Here is a 22,870-nt window from a genome sequence, read left to right on the forward strand (position 1 = left end):
AGGAGAGAAGTCCGGGCACTGAGGGGCAGCAGCTGTGAGCTTCCGGGCCGGTGTATTACAGCCTGTCCGTGCCGAAAGCTCACCGCATCCCCGTAACTGTACTGGGGGGACCGTCCTATCCAGCCCACCCCTGGCTGGTCTGCTGGAAGGTTAGTGGGAGCGGTCCGCGGGCCAGTGCGACACTGTTTGGGGAGGCTGGGGAGGGGAGAGAGCTGCACAGAGCTCTCCTGTCTACTCTCTGTGCGGTTTCTCTCCTCCCCCGTTCTCGTTCCTGGGACTTCAAAAAAATGGCGCCGACACCCCGCCCCAGTTAATTCAGCTGTGTACTGCACATGTCTATGCACATGCGCAGTACACAGCGACGGAGCCTCCAGTTTAAGTGAACCAGACGGACTCCGTCGGTTCACTCTAATGTTATGGAGGTGCCGTATAGTGTCTGTGTGTGTGTCGTGAAATGACGTCACACACAGACACTATTAAAATGGCAGCCCCCTGTGCATACATTCATTTGATTAAAAGACACTCAAGCCCTATGCAAAAAAAAAATAAAAAAAATGCAAAACACCTATTTTTTCTTATTACCTTTTATTAAATTTTTTTCAAAAATGTGACACTGTCCCTTTAAAGAGGGCTTTGCTTATTGCTGTTTATTGTGTCATTTCTCCATTGTTTTTGCTGTAAAGTAATGATAAAAGAGACAACTGGGCGTTACCAGTTGGGTGCATGTCACTACCTTGTCCGATACTATACAATGAAAGCTGGTAATGCCCACTTGGTTATTTAGTCATACATTTTTAGTAAGGATAACAGATGATGGGCACAAGAAAGAACTATAAGTAACGATGTTCCTGAATTATTTTATCATGAGGAATACAGGTCCTTATTTGAAGCTTATCCTAAATAAAGTTATGGTAGAAAATCTATGTAAAAAAATACCACAAGTCTACTCCAGCTGAAAGCACGCAGACAATACGTGAGATGTGCCAAATGTATTAAAGGGGAATTCCAGGCTGGGGTATTTTTTGGCAGAGTGCCAGGTAGGATGAAAGAAGTAGCATGCTCCCACCTCCCCTGCTCCAGCGCTGATGCCAGTATCCCGCAGCTCCGGTCCCGTTATGTTTATTCTTTCACCCTCTCCCTCCCTGGCATTCCACAAATCACCCCCGCCAGGAATTCTCCTTTAAGAGTCTTGTAATCTTAATAAACCTGATGCTTGTTACACCAGAGAACTCCCAGCCAGTACCTGTTGTATTTTTGGTGCTTCCAGTCAAATATAGAAAACACAATTGTGCTGAGAACTCACATTTTACCTGGGGTTCTCCTGGCATTTTAATGCAGGAATAAACAATAAGAAAAAGTGGTTTCCATCATATTCCACCATACTGGGTAAATCTGTGCCTACAATTGGCTCGGTGTTATTTGTCTATATGGATACCAGATGTCCTGAGTAAAGGCTGTACAATATGAGAAAGGAATGCATTCCAAATGCGCTGAAAACCTCAACCCTATTTCTTACCCAAAAGCCGCAAAATAGGGCAGTGGATTCCATTGTGTTTGGAACACATTCTAAATGCATATGTGGAAGCACAGCCTCTCTGTAACTGCGCTTATTGGCAAAGGACACAATTTACGTTTCTTATTTTTGTTAAGAGTTATTTGAGAGATATGCTGTCTATACATTTGAGGTGAATTTTCTATCACCATTGGTATCAGTGGAGGGAATTACCCACCATAACAAGTTAAAATCATTACTATATCTGACACATTGGAGGTTTTCATTATAGGAAATTATCTTTTAAGGGATAGACATAACAATAATGAAGTAATTTCCTTTTGGACATTTTCATTATGGAAAATACCTACTATTATGCATATTTCTTTAAAGAGAATAAGTTTTTCATTGTGATGATAATTTTGTGGAACTTTCCACTGATAAACTGAGAAAGGTTTAATATGATGCATGAAGCAAATAAATAAAATCAAGCACAAGTATTATTTTGGTACATGCAAAAAAAAAAGGCACAGGAAAATGCAGCTGCACTTTACTGCACTACATGGTAAATTATTATTTTTCACATTAGTCCTCTGTGCTCAATATATACTAAAGGGCAAGAAACAAATGGCAACATTTGTAATTAAACATCATAGCCATTATTGACAGCCTTCAATGGGTAGAAAAAGGAAAAAGAACTCTAACCCTTTAAAGTGTAACTAGCTATCGACGTGGTTCTCAGCAGCTGGACCCCGACCGATATATATTTCTGATATGTCACTATAACATGTAAGAAGTTTTTAAAATGGTAGTTACACTTTAAGTTAAATTAGCAGCCTACTTCATAACCCACGATGTCTACAACAAAACGTCAACCAGCTCATTTGCGCACAATACAAACTGTGTACAAACTATACCCCTTCTTTCCCCTAAGGGGTACTTGGCTTAGAAAGGTTCAGAAACACTGCAATAGAGTAAGAAATGGCATAATTGATTCTCACTATTTACAGGTTGCTGGGTTCAATTAAAAAAGAATCTCTAATGGTGCGTTTACACAGACAGATTTATCTGACAGATCTTTGAAGCCCAAACCAGGAACAGACTATAAACAGGGATCAGTTCATAAAGGAAAGACTGGGATATATCCTATTTTCAAATCCATTCCTGGCTTTGGCTTCCAAAATCTGTCAGATAAATCTGTCTGTGTAAACACAGCATAAGTCTGGGTTCAAACTGTGTTTTTGCGGTCTGTTTAACAGATCCATTTTTAACCCCTACCCGCATCAGGACATACAGTGGGGGCATTCAGAAAGGGGTCGCAAGGCAACCCCGCTCTGAAACGCCACGATCTCGGGTGCTGTTTGTAGCCCGGGAACGCGGCTATTAGCGGGCGCAGTCCGATCGCGGCGTTCGCAAATTATACATTTAAATGCAGCTGTCAAAACTGACAGCTGCATTTAAATGTATGCTGCGGCCCTTTCCCTGGTGTCTAGTGGGGGATCTCCCCCCCCCAGTGATGCGATCGCGAAGGGAAGATCCCTTCTCCTTACCGAGCCGGGGTTCAGCATGTCAATTCTTTGGGTCTCTCCATATTGCATCTTTTCTTAGCCTGCCCAGTTGCAAGATTTATTGCTAATAAAGCACTTATGAGATCAACTGGGACACTGGCTTTAACAAACTACGAGTGTGCAGAATCTACAGACCTGGATGCAATGTTTGTGGGAAAATGTGCCTCAGGATGCCATATAGAACCTGTATGCCTTCATGTACAATCTCCTCTTGTATACAGGCTAGATGTGACCCAACAGGGTACTAGAGCCTCCTTTTATTTGTTCAGTTTTCCTCAATAAACATTTCTTTGGCTCCAATATTGTAATCACTTAGATAAATCATTGCATTCACGAAGGTTCCTTTAATTTCGACTTTTAAAATGTAATTGAAATTTAATTTTTTTTTGCAGAAATCAATAGTACAAGCGATTTTTAGAAACTCTAATAGTTTTAATTAGGGTGGGTTCTGTACTCAAAAAGCTTTTTTCTAGCCTCCTCCCTCACTTCTTATCTGTGCATTATCAGGCAAAGTGTCTTCATTACACACTATACCAGTATCCTTGAGAAAGTCTCGTGCTAGAAACGGAACGTGTGGGGTTCTTTTGACCCCGACATGGACCTATTCTACTGGTGACACAGATATTTTGGTTTACATTCGGCTTTATTTTCATCATATATATATATTCTTTGTGGATGTGCCGCTCATCTGTATATGGCATGGATTTTTCTTTTCTTCTGTTTAGTTCATTACAAAGGAGCAAAGTGAAGACAGGTTTGCTGAGTCCCATTATAACCTATGGAGGAGGGAGGGGGTCAAGGAGGATGAGTGAGCAGGGAGAGTAGACAAGCAGCTGTACAGTTTGCAGACTGTCTAGGCACACAAAATGCTGGATTCACAGGTCAGAAAGGTCAGTGCTTATCTTGGAGCGAGATCACAGGTTGTAGTGTTTTGCAGGGCTGCCTTTCTCCTCTCCGTGCTGACTCATCCCCCTTGACCCCTCCCCTCTCCATAGACCATAATGGACACAGAAATCCTGCTTTGTCTGAAGTGAGGGAGGAGGTGGGAAAACAGCTTTTGGAGTACAGAAGTAAACCCTTTTGCTTAATAAAAACTATTACAGAGTTTCTTAAAATCGCTCGTACTACTGATATTTATAGATTTCTGAAAAATGACAATTAAATGACAGTTACACTTTAAGTCTTTTTACAGTACAAGTAAGCATCCATTAAAAATATGTACGTAAAACTTACCTTGCAACTCCCAGACTTTTAATGGCACCATTTCATTAGTACTTTCAATTAGATGTTTTCGGAATTCAACCAGATTGTCTTTCAAATCCGGGTACATTTGTCTTGGAATGAAAGCAAAAGAAATAAAGAGCTTTAAATACAAGTTATTATACTGCACACAATATAGCATACAACTGCTTTAAAGTAACAACCTGCATTTAGTGGAGAAAGCAATCTGAAATTGATTAGATATGTGCCTTTCTCCTGCATTTTCTTTAGCATAGTTACCATACAGAATATGGAGATATCTGTGTCTGTAGGATTTCAATACTTTGCATTTGGATTCTTGCAAAAAAACTTAATTATCTGCTGCTCTCTTGCTTGCTGGCTGGTATTATATAAGCAGGCACTTAAGATGAATAAGTGCCGTGTGTCATGGAGTATAACTACAAGAGCGGACAAGGCACTACCCCACACAATGTGATGTATTTAATAAATAAGCACACTGTAAGCTATCTAGGGTGCTCGAACCGAATTGGCATGAATCAACTAAATTCAAAACTCACAAACAAAAGCATGCCAAATGTATCGGTGGCACATCCAAAATCAAATACCAACCAAGTAAGTAAGTTAAAGTATGACAAAAATAAATTTTATTGGTACAAAACAACAAATGGGACACACAGGTTAAAAACACTTAAAATACCAAACCAATCGAACATTGTGCCGTGTTTGATAAGCAAGGCACAAGGACAAGCTGACAAAAAAAGGTAAATAGGATCCTCACTGGTGCAAGTAATGTGTAATACAATAGACACAAGTGCAAAAGAGATGCAAGGCAAATAGAAAAAGGGCCGAAGCCCAACGGATGTATATCACCAGACAAGAGGATCTGTATCAGCGTCCACAGAACCCCACGCGTTCCGTCCCCGCTTGGGACTTTCTCAAGGGTCCCTTGAGAAAGTCCCAAGCGGGGACGGAACGCGTGGGGTTCTGTGGACGCTGATACAGATCCTCTTGTCTGGTGATATACATCCGTTGGGCTTCGGCCCTTTTTCTATTTGCCTTGCATCTCTTTTGCACTTGTGTCTATTGTATTACACATTACTTGCACCAGTGAGGATCCTATTTACCTTTTTTTGTCAGCTTGTCCTTGTGCCTTGCTTATCATACACGGCACAATGTTCGATTGGTTTGGTATTTTAAGTGTTTTTAACCTGTGTGTCCCATTTGTTGTTTTGTACCAATAAAATTTATTTTTGTCATACTTTAACTTACTTACTTGGTTGGTATTTGATTTTGGATGTGCCACCGATACATTTGGCATGCTTTTGTTTGTGTGTGTCATGGAGTAGCAACAGGAACAGCAAGAAGTTACCTGAAGAGGTAAACTCTGGTGTGACCTTCTGCGACATTGTGCAGCTTTTATCAGGGGCAGGCGTGGCTCCGCCTACATACAATAATAAGGATAAACATGGGCTCTCTCTAGTCTCAGAGGGTATATTTTGGATACATGGAAAAATAGCTAGAAAGAGTCAAGAGCTTCTGCTCCCCATGAAATCCACTTTATTATTCACTGTGTTATAGTATTGACCTAGAGCACTTATCTGGAGAGCAGTCTTCTCTTAAAATGATTGCTTGCACAATCTTGTGCAGTCTGTTGTTGAGAGTGCCTCCGCATTTACCTGGCTGTCATCTGTAGAACAGACAACATGGAAGCATACCAAACAAGACCTACAGTAGCTACAAGTAAATATTCCTGAATTTGGATATATTATATATATATATATATATATATATATATATATATATACACACACACATAAACACACTATATATATATACACACACACACACACACACACACACACAAGGAGAGTGCAGTACTTGAGCTGCTTATACTAAACTACTCAGTCTGCCTGATAACAGAATGACAAATCATTTCAGAGCCCTGCCTGAGCTACAATGATTGTGCAGAGCGCAGGAAGAGTCTGACATGTATCTGTCAGATGTAACATGTACATTCTGCTCCCACCACTTAACCACATGCATGCTGTTTTACAAAATTCCACAATGCACACAGATACAGTATAATTGCCAGTTTGTAAACTTACATCAGTTTGTCAAAATAAAATCCTTGAACATCTTCAGTGATTCCTTCATATAACTTGTCGGTAGAATTGATGGCTGCATTTACAAATCAGAAAACAACATGTCAGTTGTTACAACATGTTATGTAATTACTACAGCAGCAGAAGATACAACAAATGCCTGACAAATGTCTCTTCTGGGCTAAAATAAGCCTAATCATTGGCATGCTGTATCATTGCAGGAAACAAATGCCGAGGCGGTAAGTAAAGCATGCGGCTACGTGCTTCTCTCAGCCATGTCTATGCATTGTTGGTTTTTTCAGTACAAAAATTCCAGCCTATCAAAACTTTTAGCCTCATTTATCATAAAAAAAAAATTGTCAAAACTTTAAATCCAGTGCTGGCAGGGTGGGGTGGGAACATAATAAAGAAGTTATACTTACCTGTCCTCATGCCCCTGCAGTGCCACTAGTGTACTGAAAGTCTCTGGTCTCATGTTTTCTAGTTCCTGTGTTGTCACAACACGCAACCCATGTGCAGGAACTACAGTGTCCCGCTTTAGTCACCGATTGGCTGAGTGGGCATTTCTTAGCAGTGTTGTAACATTACTGCACCAGGAGCTAAAGGAAGCAATTGGGGGACTGGGGACAGGTAAGTATTTCTTCTTTATTATAGCCCCACCGCACAAAAAAATGGACTTTAAAGTTTCGGACAGAGTTCTCCTTAAAGGGGTAGTGCAGCGGTAAAGAATTATTCACAGAATAACAAACATTACAAAGTTATACAACTTTGTAATGTATGTTATGTCTGTGAATGGCCCCCTTCCCCGTGTCCCACCACCCCCACCCGTGTACCCAGAAGTGTGGTGCGCTATACATTACCGACCCCCGTGCCGACCCCCGTCTCCGATCTTCAGTCAGTGACATCTTCTTCGGCTGAGCATAACTGTGCTCAGCCAATCGCGGCTGAGCGGCCACATCATCAGCTGCTCAGTCGCGATTGGCTGAGCACAGTTATGCTCAGCCAATCGCGGCTGAGCATCGGATGACGCTGCAAAGGGCGGCTGGCATTCGGAACAGTCGGAGCTGTTCGCCCGCCGAAGAAGACGTCACTGCCTGAAGATCGGAGACGGTGGTCGGCACGTGACAGGTAACGTATAGCGCAGCACACTTCCGGGTACACGGGTGGGGTGGGGGGGACACGGGGAAGGGCGCCATTCACAGACATAACATACCTTACAAAGTTGTATAACTTTGTAATGTGTGTTATTCTGTGAATAATTCTTTACCGCCGCACTACCCCTTTAAAGAAATAGATAAATCACTTTAAGAAACAGGAGACCTAAATCTGTCTATGAGCTCTACCTGATATTACAACCCATTCAAATTAAAGGGGTAGTGTGGTGCTACACATTTATTCACTAAATAACACACATTACAAAGTTATACAACTTTGTGATGGGTGTTATTTAAGTGAATGGCCCCCTTCCCTGAGTTCCCCCCATCCCCGGAAGTGTGGTGCATTAAACTCACCGAATTACTGTCAACCCCAGCCACCATCTTGGGACAATGACGTTATCTTTAGGAGGCCGGCTGGACCGCTCCAGCCCGGCATCAGCTGCTCAGCCATGGTTGGCTGAGCATAACTATGCTCAGCCAATAGCAGCAGAGTAGCTGATGACGCGCCAGAGGGGGGCCGGCATGAGGTAGGGCTGGAGTGGTCCGGCCTCCTGAAGATTACATCATTGTCCCAAGATGGCGGCTGAGGCAACAGTAATTCGGTAAGTATAATGCACCACACTTCTGGGGCCAGGGGGGAAGAAGGGGAAGGGGGGCATTCACCTAAATAACGCATTAAAAAGTTGTATAACTTTGTAATGTGTGTTATTTAGTGAATAAATGTGTAGCACCGCACTATCCCTTTAATGGGACTAAAGCCAATAAACAGATGTGGTAAAGTTTCAGAAAAATAAAGTATGTCTTTTAGAGTGCATTCACACGTGCAGGATCCGCAGCAGATTTGATATCTGCACCATCAAATCTGCTGCGGATCCCATACATGTGAGCGCACCCTTATACATATTCTCGACAACATCAGCAATTAATGATAATGCTAGCGCCATTAATAATTTTAGTCATGACTTTGTTAATCATCAGTGACCCATTAGCAATCTACTGTCTTTTAAACAACTTCCCTCCATTTGATGGTTTGTGTAAATAATTTTATTTAGCAAAAATGACTTCTCTCTCTTTCTCAAAAAAACAAAAAAACTTTGAATTCTCAGCCACTAGATGTCTCACTTCTCTGCAATCTGCTGTTAACTGCTTGTTGACAGACTCAGTCCGGCTCTAGTAACAGAGAGACCAGGATGGAACAAAGGAAGTGAGGGTAAAGTTTAGGCTCCCTTCACATGTGTAAGTTTTTACTGTCAGGAAATCCTGATCAGGAGGCCCCAAATGATGTCAGGAAACCATCAGGAATTGCCTTCCTGATACATCCCAGCAATGACCACCACACACAAATTGGGCAAAGACCACAAGGTAGAAAAGGGGAGGGGCATAAAGCAGGAGCCACAAGGATGGGGGGAGGCATAAGGCAGGGGCCACAAGGTCGAAGGGGGGGAGCAAAGGGCAGGGTGCCAAAAGGGAGGAGTCGGTGGTAAAGCAGGGGTCACTTTGAAACAGGGGAGGGCACCAGGGAGAGTATCAAAAGCAACTGTAGTAGGAGCCTGCTCTTCTCGGGGCTCTTGCCAAGGTGTCCCCCACAGCAGCAGTGCTGGGGAGGTAAGAGGCTGAAGGGCAGGATCATGTATAGTCTGCTCCCAGGGTGCTCCAGCTGCAGTCTGTCCTCCCCAGTCCGCTGTATGGGCGCTGTGTCTACCTGTCATCCATCAGTCATCCACCAAGGCCTGTCACCCGAATTCCAGATGCTTTCCTGCATCAGAAAGTGTACGAAATTCCGCTGTTCCCATAGAATTCTGGACAAAATTCTACACCCTTCAGGAAAAATCAAATGTAAAAAACTAACGTGAGCCTATGGACTTGGAAATCCGTCTGGATTTCCTGATAAGAAATACGGAAAGATTATCCGGCTGTGTGAAGGGCCCTTGGTTAGTGCTATCTGAAGAATTGAGAAAGAAAGCTTGGGTTAAGTAACAGCAATCTGTTAACATGTCAGAAACCTGTCTTTCCACACACTCCTTGCTATAAAAGTTAAATCATTGTATCACAAGGGTTAAATCGTACCAAACCATGCAGGTGTTTAAAAATCTACCAGGTACACTTTAAATCAGTCAGGTTTGTCATGATTTTCTATACAGCAATGTACATTGTGGAAACAATGTGGAAAAAATGCTACCCAGAGAGTTACTTTTAACAAGACGAGGCTTTTTAGTTGGGCTAAGAAAACATCTTGTTAAAAGTTTTAAAGAGCTTCACCAGAGGGTAGCAGAGCACACAGATGCCTCCCAATCTGAAAAGGGCAGCGCTGCAAAGAATCTTGGCACAAAGACACTAAACAGAAAATGAATACTAAGGATGAGAGAATGTACATGATTATGTAGAAAAGATCATGTAGCAGGAGGTTAGCATTTGGGAGGAAGTGTCCGTACATAGAGCAGAGAAACTTGTCAGAACAAAGCGCAGAGAACATAATTACAGTAACAGTGAAGCCTAATGTGTCAAGAATTCAGTGTCCTTCTGTGTCCTTTCCAAAGGGCTGGCTGCTCTCTTCTAGTAGACAAAACATGAGCATTTCGATTTGATCTAGTGCTTTGCCAGGCAGAAAGTAATTTACATCTGATTTACTGCAATCTCTGGTTTTGGTCTATGAGACTTTTGGACACACCACATTATTAGAGAAAAACTGTAACTGAAAATTGCTTGTACATAAAAGGTCATTGAAACTCCCAAAGCGAAAATACATAGACAGGGGAAGAGTTTCTACAGTATAAGAATAAGGTGGAATTTTCCATGTCAATATTTTTTCTAGCCATTATTTTACTGACTGAACCCAATGGTGTAGGTGTTCAATTTTTAGATATATACTGTAAGAGAGCTATATAAAAAGCAAAAGGATATGCACAGAAGATGAATATACTGTAGATTAAAACCACAAACTAGAGGTAATAGGCATAGCCTTAAAGTGACACTGTCACCCCGTTTTTCCAATTTTATATCATTAAACATTTGTAAAGGGTTAATTTTGGATTTTCCATACCTTATTTTATATATTGTGTAATGGTGCTACTTGAGGTAAAAAGTAATCTTTTATCTCGTCCTAACTGCGCCACCAGGGCGGGGCTTGTCCTCCCAAGCGTCACTTATCTCCGCCCACTTTGCCGTCATAGACTCCGCCCCCATTGTGACGTCATATCTTGCTGCCGCTCTGCTCTGCCGTTTGTCAAGTCGGGCCTCAGAGCGGACACATTGTTCCCTGCATACTGCGCCTGCGTCCTCCTCATTGCTGGCGCAGGCGCACTCAATCTGTGATGGAGGGCTGTCCCAGGAAGGTTGTGCCTTGCGCTCGCACAGCCCGCAATGCTGTGCTGCGCTAGCACAGTGGGGCACAGATGCTCCTCTCCTGATAGCCTATTGCGGCGACTGTGAGTGCAGCCGCAAAGGCTGTGAATCAATGTGGTGGTGATGCGCAGGCGCAGTCCGGCATTGAAGCTGCCCTGCTCCTGCGCCTGGCCCGTGGTGCCATCAGGCAAGGGGGCGACGTGATCGGGCAGTGATGCTGCCCTGCTACTGATTGGCCGTCCCTCCCCCCGCACAGCTTGCGATATCACCTGGCGTGGGGCAGGAATGCTGGCCTGCTCAGCTGTGCCTCCCCCCACAAAGGCCCTGATATCACCTGGCATGTGGCAGGCAGTCGGGCAGTGATGCCGCACTGCTCTTGTTTGGCTGTGCCAGCGCCCGCTCAACCCTCAGTGTCATCCGGCAGGGCACACACACAACGGAAGTAGGAGCAGGGCAGCTTTAATGCCCAACGCCCTGCTGGATGACACCATGGGCCGGGCGCAGGAGCAGGGCAGCTTCAATGCCGGACCGCGCTGCGCATCACCACCACATCGATTCATAGCCTTTGCGACCGCACTCACAGTTGCCGCAATAGGCTATCAGGAGAGGAGCATCTATGCCCCATTGTGCCAGCGCCGCACAGCATCGCGGGCTGTGCGAGCGCAAGGCACAGCCTTCCTGGGACAGCCCTCCATCACAGATCGAGTGTGCCTGAGCCAGCAATGAGGAGGATGCAGGCGCAGTATGCAGAGAACAATGTGTCCGCTCTTAGGCACGACTTGACAAACGGCAGAGCAGAGCGGCAGCAAGATATGCCGTCACGATGGGGGCGGAGTCTATGACGGCAAAGTGGTGGAGATAAGTGGCGCTTGGGAGGACAAGCCCCGCCCTGGTGGCGCAGTTAGGACGAGATAAAAGATTTCTTTTTACCTCAAGTAGCATCATTACACAATATATAAAATAAGGTATGGAAAATCCAAAATAAACCCTTTACAAATGTTTAATGATGTAAAATTTAAAAAACGGGGTGACAGCGTCACTTTAAAGCCTAGGGATTGTACACCAAAATGTTTAGCAACTTTCTAAACTACTTGAGTACCAGTCAGTTTTTAGCTGTCAGGGCCTGGGTGTTTGTTTTCATTTTGAATTTTGTTTGTTTTCATTTTGAATTTATATTTAAGTATATTTAACATATCCTTATTGAATACATTATTTATGGAATCAATATAATACAGTGGTCCATCAACATATGATTGGTTCTAGGGGGACCATTATATCAGCCCATACATCTATGGAAAACTAGTAATTGGTTCTGAAGTGCCCCAAATATCACCCCAAAATAAGAAAAAATTAAGATTTAACCCCTTAAGGACCGGGCTAATTTTCATTTTAGCGTTTGTTTTTTTTTCCTTGTGTATATAAGGCCACAGCAGTTGCATTTTTACACCTAAGGACCCACATGAGGCCTAATTTTTTGTGTCACTAATTGTACTTTGCAATAACAGGCTGAATTTTTGCATAAAATATGCTGCGAAATCTGAAAAAAAAATAATTATATCCGTGGTGAAATTGGCGTTTTTACGCCGTATGTCTTATGGAAAAACTGACATGTTATATAGGTTTCTCAAGTTGGTACGATTAAAACGATTTGCAACTTGTATAACTTTTATATTAATTGATGGCTTGTAAAAAAATAAAGCCTTTTACAGAAAATAAACGTTCCTTAAAATCGCTCCATTCCCAGGCTTATAGAGCTTTTATCCTTTGGTCTATGGGGCTGTGTGAGGTGTCATTTTTTGTGCCATGATCTGTACTTTTTATCAGTACCTTTATTGCGCATATGCGACTTTTTGATCACTTTTTATTATAATTTTTCTGAATTTGATGCGATCAAAAATGCGCAATTTTGCACTTTGGAATTTTTTTGAGTTTACGCCTTTTACCATGAGGGTTCATGAATTAAATAAATTTATATTTCGGGCGATTATGCACGCTACGATACCAAACATGTTTGTTTATTTATTTATTTTTATTTATAAAATGGAAAAAGGGGGGTGATTTGGACTTTTATTAGGGGAGGGGGTTATTTATTAATAAAAACACTTTATTTTTTTTTTCACATACAGTAATAAGAAGCCCCCTGGGGGACTTCTATATACACAGCACTGATCTCCCATTGAGATCAATGCTGTGTATATAATAGAGCACTGATCCCATCAGATCGGTGGTCTATTATAATGGTCTGCTGCAGACCATCTAAATGGATTGCCGAGCCGGGATCAGCGTCATTCTGACGCTGAGCCCTGGTTGGCTCATTAGAACGGATCTCCCCTTCGCGATTGCATCGCAGGGGGGAGGTCCCCCACTAGACACCAGGGACAGGGGGCACAGATGCTATTCAAATGCAGCTGTCAGCTTTGACAGCTGCATTTGAATAGTTAATTAGCCGGCCGCGGCGGCTAAGACCTGCGGTCCCTGGCTGCACATAGCAACTGGGGATCACGGGCTGCAGAGAGGGCTCACGCCAGGAGCCCTCTCTGATCCCCCTTTACGGCCGCATGACTGGTATAACCATCATGCGTTGTTAAGGGGTTAAAGCAGGCAAGGGGAACCTTCGGCCCTCCAGCTGTTGCAAAACTACGATTCCCATCATGCCTGGACAGCCAAAGCTTTAGCTTTGGTTGTCCTGGCATGATGGGAATTTTAGTTTTGCAACAACTGGAGGGCCAAAGGTTCTCCATGCCTGATTTAAAGAAAAATACGCATATTACTAATATGGATAAAGAAAGGCTTGTACAGATCACACAGGGTCCCAGAAAAATAAAATTAAGTTGCCCTTACTTGGTGCCCAAAGGAGCAGCTCATGTATTATGTACACACTGTACTGTGCTCTGTGCCCTGAGGTGCAATCCCAAACTGTCCCGAAATATTGTAAGCATAGAGATGTCCAAACTGTCTTGTTATGCTTAAGGCAAGGCAATTTATAAAACTAAGCCTTTAATAATTTGCTGCTAAAAACCTTACCTATATCAAAAAAAGAAAAACTGGAGAAGAATCTAGGAAACGCTTACTAGGATTGGGAAGAAGGTAAGGGAGGTCCTGTTGTGCCCTGAAGGGATATGCTGATCTTACCTCTCGACCTGAAAACTTCTCCTACCCTTACCCTACACTTGCAGGTGACAACAAAATAAAAAAAAATTGATAAAATGAGTGTCCTACTGCCCAGCAAAACACAAATATGCTTGCAGTCACCCACAGAATCAAGGGAGATAAACATGCGGAACACCCTACTGGAAGCTATATATACTGTTTATGTATTAGAAAAAAAGGACGCCTTAACGTTGGCGACATGGTACACTCTGTTTGATCAAATTGTTTGCTAAAATCCTCATTTTTTAATATCTACAGAGCAGGTGTTTACTGTGTGTACGCTGGGAGGAGTATATATGGTAAGCCCTTGCACCTGTGGGTTGCTGCTGCACCTTCTGTTTTTTGTCTTTATTTAAGCCACGAGCAGCGTGGAACCTGCAGTGTGAATAGAGTCATTAATGTGCGGCCAATTTTTCCTTTTTTTCTGTTGAATGTGGGGTGTGTGGCTACCTCCTGTTGGCCTGCACTCCACCCATGTCCCAAGGCTGCTATAAAAGAGATCATTTGGCTCCTATCTGCCCAGTTGTAGGCTTATTTAGCCCACGAGAGGCCATTGCTAGTGTGAAAATGCTAGAGTAGGGACCATGTCTCGAGGACGCCTTAACGTTGGCGACATGGCACACTCTGTTAGATCAAATAGTTAGCTAAGATCCTAATTTTTTAATATCTACAGAGCAGGTGTTTGCCGTGTGTACACTGGGAGGAGTATATACGGTAAGCCCTTGCACCTGTGGGTTGCTGCTGAACCTTCTGTTTTTTTTGTCTGTTTATGTATTATATGCACACTGAAAAGTAAAAAACAATTGTACCACAAGCACAACTTAAACTTTCCATTTAGTTCTTGTAGTGAAACAAATACTTAAATGCAATCATAAGTTTTTTGGGGTAGAAAGATACCGTACTCAATTCATAGAAGTACTCACACCTGGACTTCCTCTCCCTTACTTCTCTGATCAATCAAAGGAGAGCATGTATCTGTAAGCCCACTACCTTTCTGCTACATCATGATATAGAATATAGATAGTGCTGGAAAAAGAGTACTGTTTAAACTGTATAGGTTGTCACTGGGCTGGGAGAAGATTTACAGTACATTATTACAAATGGTATGGGTATGAGAAGGGGGTTATTGTTAAACTGTGTTTGCAAGGCCATATGCTTTCAGAAAGAAGACAAAACAATAGGAATGAGAAACATAGTAAGTTAACTGCAGAGAATGATGATGATGATGACTAAAGGGAGGGGAATTACATTCAGGAGGCAGCACTGTGCACATAGTAAGATCATAAGTGTTAACAAAGGGTAAGCTGCCCAGAACTTTATGGGTGGTAAGAGATAGAGGCAAAGGGTAGACTAGATCACATAGGTGGTCTTCTACCAACAATAATTTATAAAAAGCCTTGATTTTACCTTTAAGGCACATCTCGTTTTCATTTTTGTTAATTAAGTGATTGATAAATAAGTTAGAATTCACACAAGCCATTAAATAGAGGGAAATTGTTTGGAATGACAGTGGCCATTTAACTGTTGGAAAAGTGCATAATCAGTAGAATTTTCTAGTATAATCTTATTATCAGTACTTTTCACACACTGATTATACAGCAGAATAATCTAGGGACAGCAATCTCCACTAACAGACTGCTTTACTTGCAGGCTTGCTATCACATACAAATTGTATGCTGAAATTTTCGGAATAATAACGAATATGAATTTTAAATATCTCATTAGAATTTTTTTTGCAATTTCTTTTTTGCAACATATTCGTAAATGTTCACAAAAGGAGAGATTAATTTAGGACACATTGTATCACACAGACCACAAATGGAAGTTAAACGAAGATTAGATTACATCAAATATCATCATTAACACATATACTTGAATCAAGAGCAAGACTAAACACAGTGACCTGACCGACAAACGCCAGTCAGTATCAGCACTAGGAATGTTGATAAATTGAATGAGTAAAATTACAGTTTATTAGATTTGATTGGTCTTTGCCATATGAAGTACAGTACTTTACAAAACCTGATTAACAGCATCCTGCGATGCAATGACAAGGCTTGACTTCCCCCATTAGGACTGCAGAGTATAAACCTAACTTTCACTTAAAGACCTAACTTTTTAAATCCAAACAATACCTTTATGTTAGTGAGGTTCTCTAAACATAAGGAGATCACAGATTGTCCCATTGCTAAGAACCCTGATGATCGGGGGGGCCGGAGCGTCATGACGTAGGACGCATCTGCTCTCCTCCCTACTCCTCCTCCCACCCCCTCAATGGATCCCTCTGTATGCCGCGGGTCCCGGCTACCCGGGACGCTGAAGTAAAATGCCCGAACCCAGGGGCCTGGTCCGATGGCTGTGGGCTGAAAGCTGGGACTCGGAGAGCTCGTCTGGCAACTATGTACCTGCGGCGAGGACTTGGCTGGTGGCTTTCCGCTGGTCGGGCTGCGAGGAGCTTGGCGGCTGTTGGCGGCTAACGGGACGTTCCGTCTAGGACCTTCGGTCAGGTGATAAGGAGCTCCTCCTCTTCCTTCTTTGTCCTCCATGCTGTGGTGCGCTGGCGGGTCTCGGCTGGACGCAACGACAACGTTCTGGAGGTAACGGGGTAAAATCCCCTTGCCGTGCTTGGACTGGACTGTGGTTGGAGAGCTTGCCACCCCCCTTGTGTATTACTGAGGAGATGTGGGTGCGGGGGTCGGGTGTGCGCCCGGGGGTTCGGGGGTGGGGGTGTGGGGGTCGGGGTTGTCCTCGGGGTGGCGGTGGGCTGGCTGTCCTGCTCGCCGCTGCTCCCTGGCTCCCTCTCCCTCCCCCTTGCCCCCCCCTCTTCCCGCCCGCCCGGCCGGGCGGCCGTGGCCTCCTGGATTGATCCTGCAGCGCCGCCTATGGCGCCTCGTGCCATATTACTGGGCTAGGCATGGACTTACTAGGGGGGCTCCTTGTGCTGACCACTGATATGCTCAAGGGAGTGGTGGCAGAACTTTGGGTGACCGCTACTGGCACTGGAGGCCGGAAATTAATGTGTTTTGATATCTTCTGATGCAGGAGGACAAGGAGGCTGTGTTCAGGAGTACGCAGAGAGCTTTACTTTGACTGATTCCAGAGGTGTAGTGAGTACCCTGTAAGGGATGGCACACTTTATTGTATTGGCCTAATGCTAATGCTCTCGGACTCCTAGTGGGGCCCCAACCCCTTATTCTTTTTTCTTCCCAGCAGGGGAGACGTTGTTCAAATGCCGTGCAAAGCTGTCAAAAAGACTCCAGCAGTTGCCTCCCCAAAAGAGAAAGCGGCAAACTTGGAGAAATATCTTAAATCCCCCTCAGCAGGGGCCAATCAGCATGGGAGCCGTCTCTCTGTGGGGGGCTCCAGATTTGCTGCATTACAGGAGGAGGGGGAGGAGCCTGTACTGGGGCCTACAAATTTGGAATATACAGTCACCCTGGATAGTATTATGCAAGAGATCAAATCCTGCAATAAGTTGGTCTCGGACTTGGCTCAGACGGTTGGAGCTCTGTCAGCAGATATAAGTTTTGTGAGAGGTGATCTGGACAAGATAAGGGACAAAATAGACACGTACGATAGAGTCATCCCCACAATAGAGAAAGAGGTTGGAGAATTGAAGCGAGTAACTAAGGATCACGCACGACAGCTATCTGCAGCACAGGCGAAAATTACGGACCTGGAGGACCGCTCCAGGAGGTCGAATGTTAGGATTCTTGGTCTGCCAGAGAACACTGAGGGGGGTGACACAATAAAATTCTGTCAAAATTGGCTGCTGGAGATTTTTGGACAGGAGGCATTCTCTAGTATGTTTGGATTAGAACGTGCTCACAGAGTTCCGATGAAACCACTGTCTCCGGGCAGCCCCCCACGAACTTTGCTTATTAAAACCATCTGCTCAGGGGACAGAGACATAATTCTTAAACTAGCGAGACAGAAATCTCCTGTGATGTATAATGGGGGCAAGATCTCCTTTTTTCCTGATTTCTCCAGGGCTACACAACTTAAGAGGATGAGTTTTAGGGAAGTTAAGAAGAGATTGCAGCAGGCGGAGATCTCATTCTCTCTTATCTTTCCGTCCAGGCTTAGAGTTATCTATAAAGATGCGACATATTTTTTTGCTAATCCTCAGGATGCCTCGGCCTGGATGGATAGAGAGGGGATGTGACTAATTCCACATGAAAGGGTGGTTTGCTGTTGTTATATTCATCCTTTTTGTGTTTTTTTTCTTTTTTTTTTTTGTGTGCCTTGTGGGGATTAGGGATCTAGCTTATAAGGGTAGATTTTTGCTGGAGGGGTGGGGGGGGGATGAGGGGGGGTACAGACGGTTGGAATAGAGGCTGTCCACTTGTTGGGGTGGCCATGGCGTGGGGGGATGGGAGGGATGGGGGGGGTGGAGTGGAGGGGGGAGGGGGGGAGAGAGCGGGGTTTTTTTTTTTTTTTTTTTTTTTTTTCCCTCTGTATAAATGGGAGAAGAACTTAAGGTTTTATTTTGGAATGTGAGGGGAACGGGGGATCGGAATAAAAGATGCGCCATGTTTGATCTCATAAACAGGCACCTGCCAGCAGTGATCTGCTTGGCGGAAACCCACTGCTCGGCAGAGACCGTAGGTAGACTGTCGCGGCGTTGGGCCAACCGGACATACCACTCTGTATTTTCCTCATATTCATCAGGAGTCACCATTTTCATTCATAACAGAATAACATTTTCTTTGTTGGCCAAAAAGATAGATGATAGAGGAAGATATATCTTCTTACATTGTAATATCTTTGGTACCGAGATGGTATTGGCAGCTGTTTATATCCCTCCCCCATTCTCACCACAGGTATTATATGATTTGTTTAGGTTTTTAGTTGAGAGGGGTGACCCTCCGTTCATGTTGTGTGGTGACCTAAATTCGGTGGTAGATAACAACTTGGATAGAAGGGGGGGTTCGCAATCCGCATCCCCACACATTACGCCCTTGGCTAGATTTATTCGGGAGACGGGGTGGAAGGACATCTGGCGCTCTCTATATGGGGAGCGGCGGGTTTTCTCATGTTTCAGTGCAACTCATATGACTGCCTCGCGAATAGATTTGGTCTTCTGCAATGACCACTTTCTAAAATGGGTTCATAATGTCTCATATGAAGCAAGAACGGTGTCGGATCACTCCCCATTGGTGGTAAGAATTAGAGGCCCTTGGTACGAGGGTAGAGGTCATCAGGTGTTCAGATTTAACCCATACTGGCTGACCATTATTAAGGATAAAGAGAAGATTAGGGAAGAGTTAAGGGCTTTTTGGGACAGCAACAAAGGCTCAACTGACCTCTTGATAGTGTGGGACACAATGAAGGCGTATTTGAGGGGGATCCTCTATCGAGAAGTTTGTCGCAAAAAGAGGGAATTTAGGGCTCAGGAAGAGGAGCTTAAAGAAAAGGTCTGTAAGGCAGAAGAGAAATTTGTGGAGATGCCCTCTAGGGACAATGGGGAAGCGCTGAGAGAGCAGGCACAGTACTCATCCTTCTTGGTCTCTAAGGCCCAACACGCAATCTTCTTTAAGGGACGCAGATACTTTACTGAGGCAGGCAGACCGGGTAAATTTCTGGCAAAAATAATCGAGAGCCACGAACCAAGGAGTTCCATTACAGCTTTATATGATAAAAATGATAAACTGACTAATTCCAGGGAGGGGATCGATCGAGTTATCCATGACTTCTACTCGGAGCTTTACAGCTCAGAAATGGAAGGAAACGATTTAGAGATGGGGGACTGGCTGGGCCAATTGGAGATAACAAGATTGGAGGATAATAAAAGGCAGGTTTTGAATTCCCCAGTTACACTGGGTGATCTTAGCAATGCGTTGGGGAATTGTAAGGGCCAATCGGTCCCAGGTACGGACGGGTTACCGTTCGCTGTGTATAGGGAATTTTCTGATATCCTGTTGCCATGGTTGCTTGAGACCTTCAATGAATCCTGCTCGAGGGGCGTCCTCCCTCCCTCTATGAGGGAAGCAAGCATAATCCTAATAGTGAAAAAACAAAAGGATCCGCTTTATATAGAATCCTACAGACCTATCTCACTTATCAATTGCGACTGTAAAATAATCGCCAAGGTATTGGCAGTTAGACTGGGCAAGGTTACCCCGGAGCTGATCGGGGCTGAGCAGACAGGCTTTGTTCCAGGAAGGGTTATTTTTGAAAACATCTCGAGGGCTTTTGCTAATGTGCAGCTGGGGCCGGGGGCCCCCCATTCCATCCTGTCTTTGGATGCCATGAAGGCTTTTGACAGGGTGGAATGGGGGTTCCTGTGGAAAGTATTGGAGGCATTCGGCCTTGGCAATCAGTTTATTGCATGGGTTAGACTTTTGTATGCCTTTCCCATAGCTAAGGTTGTTGATAGCGGCAGGGCTACAAACTGGTTTAATTTGGGGAGGGGGACAAGACAGGGGTGTCCTCTGTCCCCCCTGTTGTTTATTTTCTTTATAGAGCCCTTGGCTATAAAAATGAAAATGTCCAACGAAGTGAGAGGATTTGGTCTGCAGGGAGGGAATGAGAAACTCCTGTTATATGCGGACGATATTCTTCTTTTCTTGGAGGGAGGGGAGGACGCGGTTCGGAAAGTAATAGATATTGTGTCAGAATATGGTAAGGTCTCTGGACTAAAGGTTAACTGGACAAAGTCCTCCTTGCTGCCAATTGGGGAGGAGTTCCATATGTCCAGCCCAGTTGTGAAGGTGGTGGACATGGATGACTCGATCGACTACCTTGGTATAAAGCTCTCTGCTAGAGTAGATAGGTATATAGCGCTTAACATGCAACCGCTATATTTGAAGACCAAAAAGAAAATTGAATTTTGGGGACGGCTTCCATTATCAATGGCCGACCGTATGGGAATAATCAAGATGGTTATTTTGCCTCAATTTTTATTTATCTTATTTTCTGCGCCAGTATGGATCCCGGATGCCTGGTTCAATAAGATTGAAATTATGCTAAACTCTTTTATCTGGGGGAAAATAAGACCTAGGATAAGATATCACAACTGGACTCAGAGAGGTAGGGATGGGGGAATGGCTTTGCCCGACCTCCGATTGTATTTCCTTGCTATGGGGGCCCAGATATTCAGGAAATGGGAAGTCTCGCCAATTACTCAGTTTATATTGGGGAACTCTAGATATGTTTATGAGGATTTTTTTGGAGGTTTAGAGGGGGGGTTTGGAGGAGTTAGAATTATTTCACATGTGGAATTATATGTTAGGATATGGAAGGCACTTAAAAAACTATGTAGGGTCACTGGGAGTTTTCAGTTTTCCCCTCTATGGGGGAATAGTCACTTAAAGGAATTTGATTCGCTTCAGGACCCTCTTGGAAGGGAGCTGAGAGAGATCAAATATATATCACAAATAATAGTACAAGGGACTTTAATATCCTTTGAGGAGTTTAAACTCAAATTTACACGGTCTAATATACACTGGTTTAGATATACACAGTTAGGTCACGCATTTAGGAATACTTCAAATAAAGGGATATGGGAAATTCAGAGACATGAATTTTTTGAGTATCTGAGGTCCCCCATGACCGGGAAAAAATGTCTCACTGAGATATATAGGCGATTGTTGAAAACTAGAGGTAGGGGTCACCTGAGTAGGGCCAGGGAGAAGTGGGAATTAAGAATTGGGATTCTAACGGATGACGTTTGGGGGAATATAGTGGAGGGAATACAGTATGTGTCTGTTAACCCCTCACATAGGTTAATACAGTTTAAAATCCTTTATGGTCTATATCTATCCCCTAAGGATTTATTTAGGAGAGGGCACAGAGGCAATTCTTGCTGTCCCAAATGCTCTGTGGAGGAAGCGGATCTCTGGCACCTTTTATGGGATTGTCCTAAGATGCAGGATTTTTGGTCCGAAACAAAGGATTATATAGAGGGCGTGGTTGGCCCTCTTGTGGGAGCAGAGGTCCCTAAATTTCTGTTGGGCGGACACAGCAATGATGGGGCGACGGGATCGCTGCTGAATAAATTAAGTTCCCTGGTAAAAGTTGTAATTTCAAGGAGGTGGTTTGGGGATAACCCCCCTTCTTTAGAAGAATGGAGGTTATTGGTGGGTAGGGTGAGGCAATATGAGTTGTACTGGGCAAGGAGGTGTTCCCGGAAGGCTATAAAAAGGTATAACAAGCTTTGGGGTCCCTGGACTGATGGTGGGGGTGCCTAATTTAGCCATGCAGAGGGTTTTTTTTTTTTTTCCTTTCTTCCCTCGTTCTGGCCTTTATCTATCTCTTCCTCTTGTGGGGGTGGTGGGGGGGGTTGGGGGGTGGGGGGGGTGGGGGGGGGACTTATTCTGAGTTGTATTTTTGTATGTTGATGTGAGGCGGGGCCCAGTTGTGTCCGGCTTCACCTGAGTATGTAATGTTATTATGAAGAAAATAAAAGAATTGTTAAATTAAAAAAAAAAAAGAACCCTGATGATCAACTGTAATCTGTGCAAGCAAGTGTTTAATTTCCCTGCTACACCACCACACAAGAAATGAAGCATGACACCGGGACCGCTACAATCAATAAATCAATGGACAAATCAGTAGAACATTTCTAACATAATAAATAGCCATGATAAACTCTGCAAATGAAACAAATGAACAAACCTCTACTACAAACTAAAAAAAAAATGAAAGCTACAAATTTCTATTCAACAATCAAGATATACAATTTAATAATAACATTTGTCAGTATAATTTACCTTCAACTTGAGTATCATCCACTGCCTTGTATTCAGTGTCTTTTATAGCAAGTTCAACCCCATAGCCAGACAAATTAATTTTTCTATTACTCGGCTTCTAAAATTTAAGGAAAAAAATTACAGA

General features: G+C 43.7%; 1 protein-coding gene across 1 annotated transcript in view; it reads right to left on the reverse strand.

Moving 5' to 3' along the window:
* UGGT2 (UDP-glucose glycoprotein glucosyltransferase 2) overlaps positions 1-22,870 on the reverse strand; it is a 218,606-nt gene that overhangs the window by 178,137 nt on the left and 17,599 nt on the right. The window contains exons 6-8 of the mRNA XM_069970680.1: positions 22,747-22,843; positions 6,387-6,459; positions 4,294-4,394 (exon numbers count right to left, since the gene is read on the reverse strand). Of these exons, the coding sequence (XP_069826781.1) occupies positions 4,294-4,394; positions 6,387-6,459; positions 22,747-22,843 (271 nt within the window). The remainder of the gene's footprint in view (positions 1-4,293; positions 4,395-6,386; positions 6,460-22,746; positions 22,844-22,870) is intronic.

This window comes from Dendropsophus ebraccatus, chromosome 5, assembly GCF_027789765.1.
Source record: "Dendropsophus ebraccatus isolate aDenEbr1 chromosome 5, aDenEbr1.pat, whole genome shotgun sequence".
In the NCBI taxonomy this organism is placed as follows: Eukaryota; Metazoa; Chordata; class Amphibia; order Anura; family Hylidae; genus Dendropsophus; species Dendropsophus ebraccatus.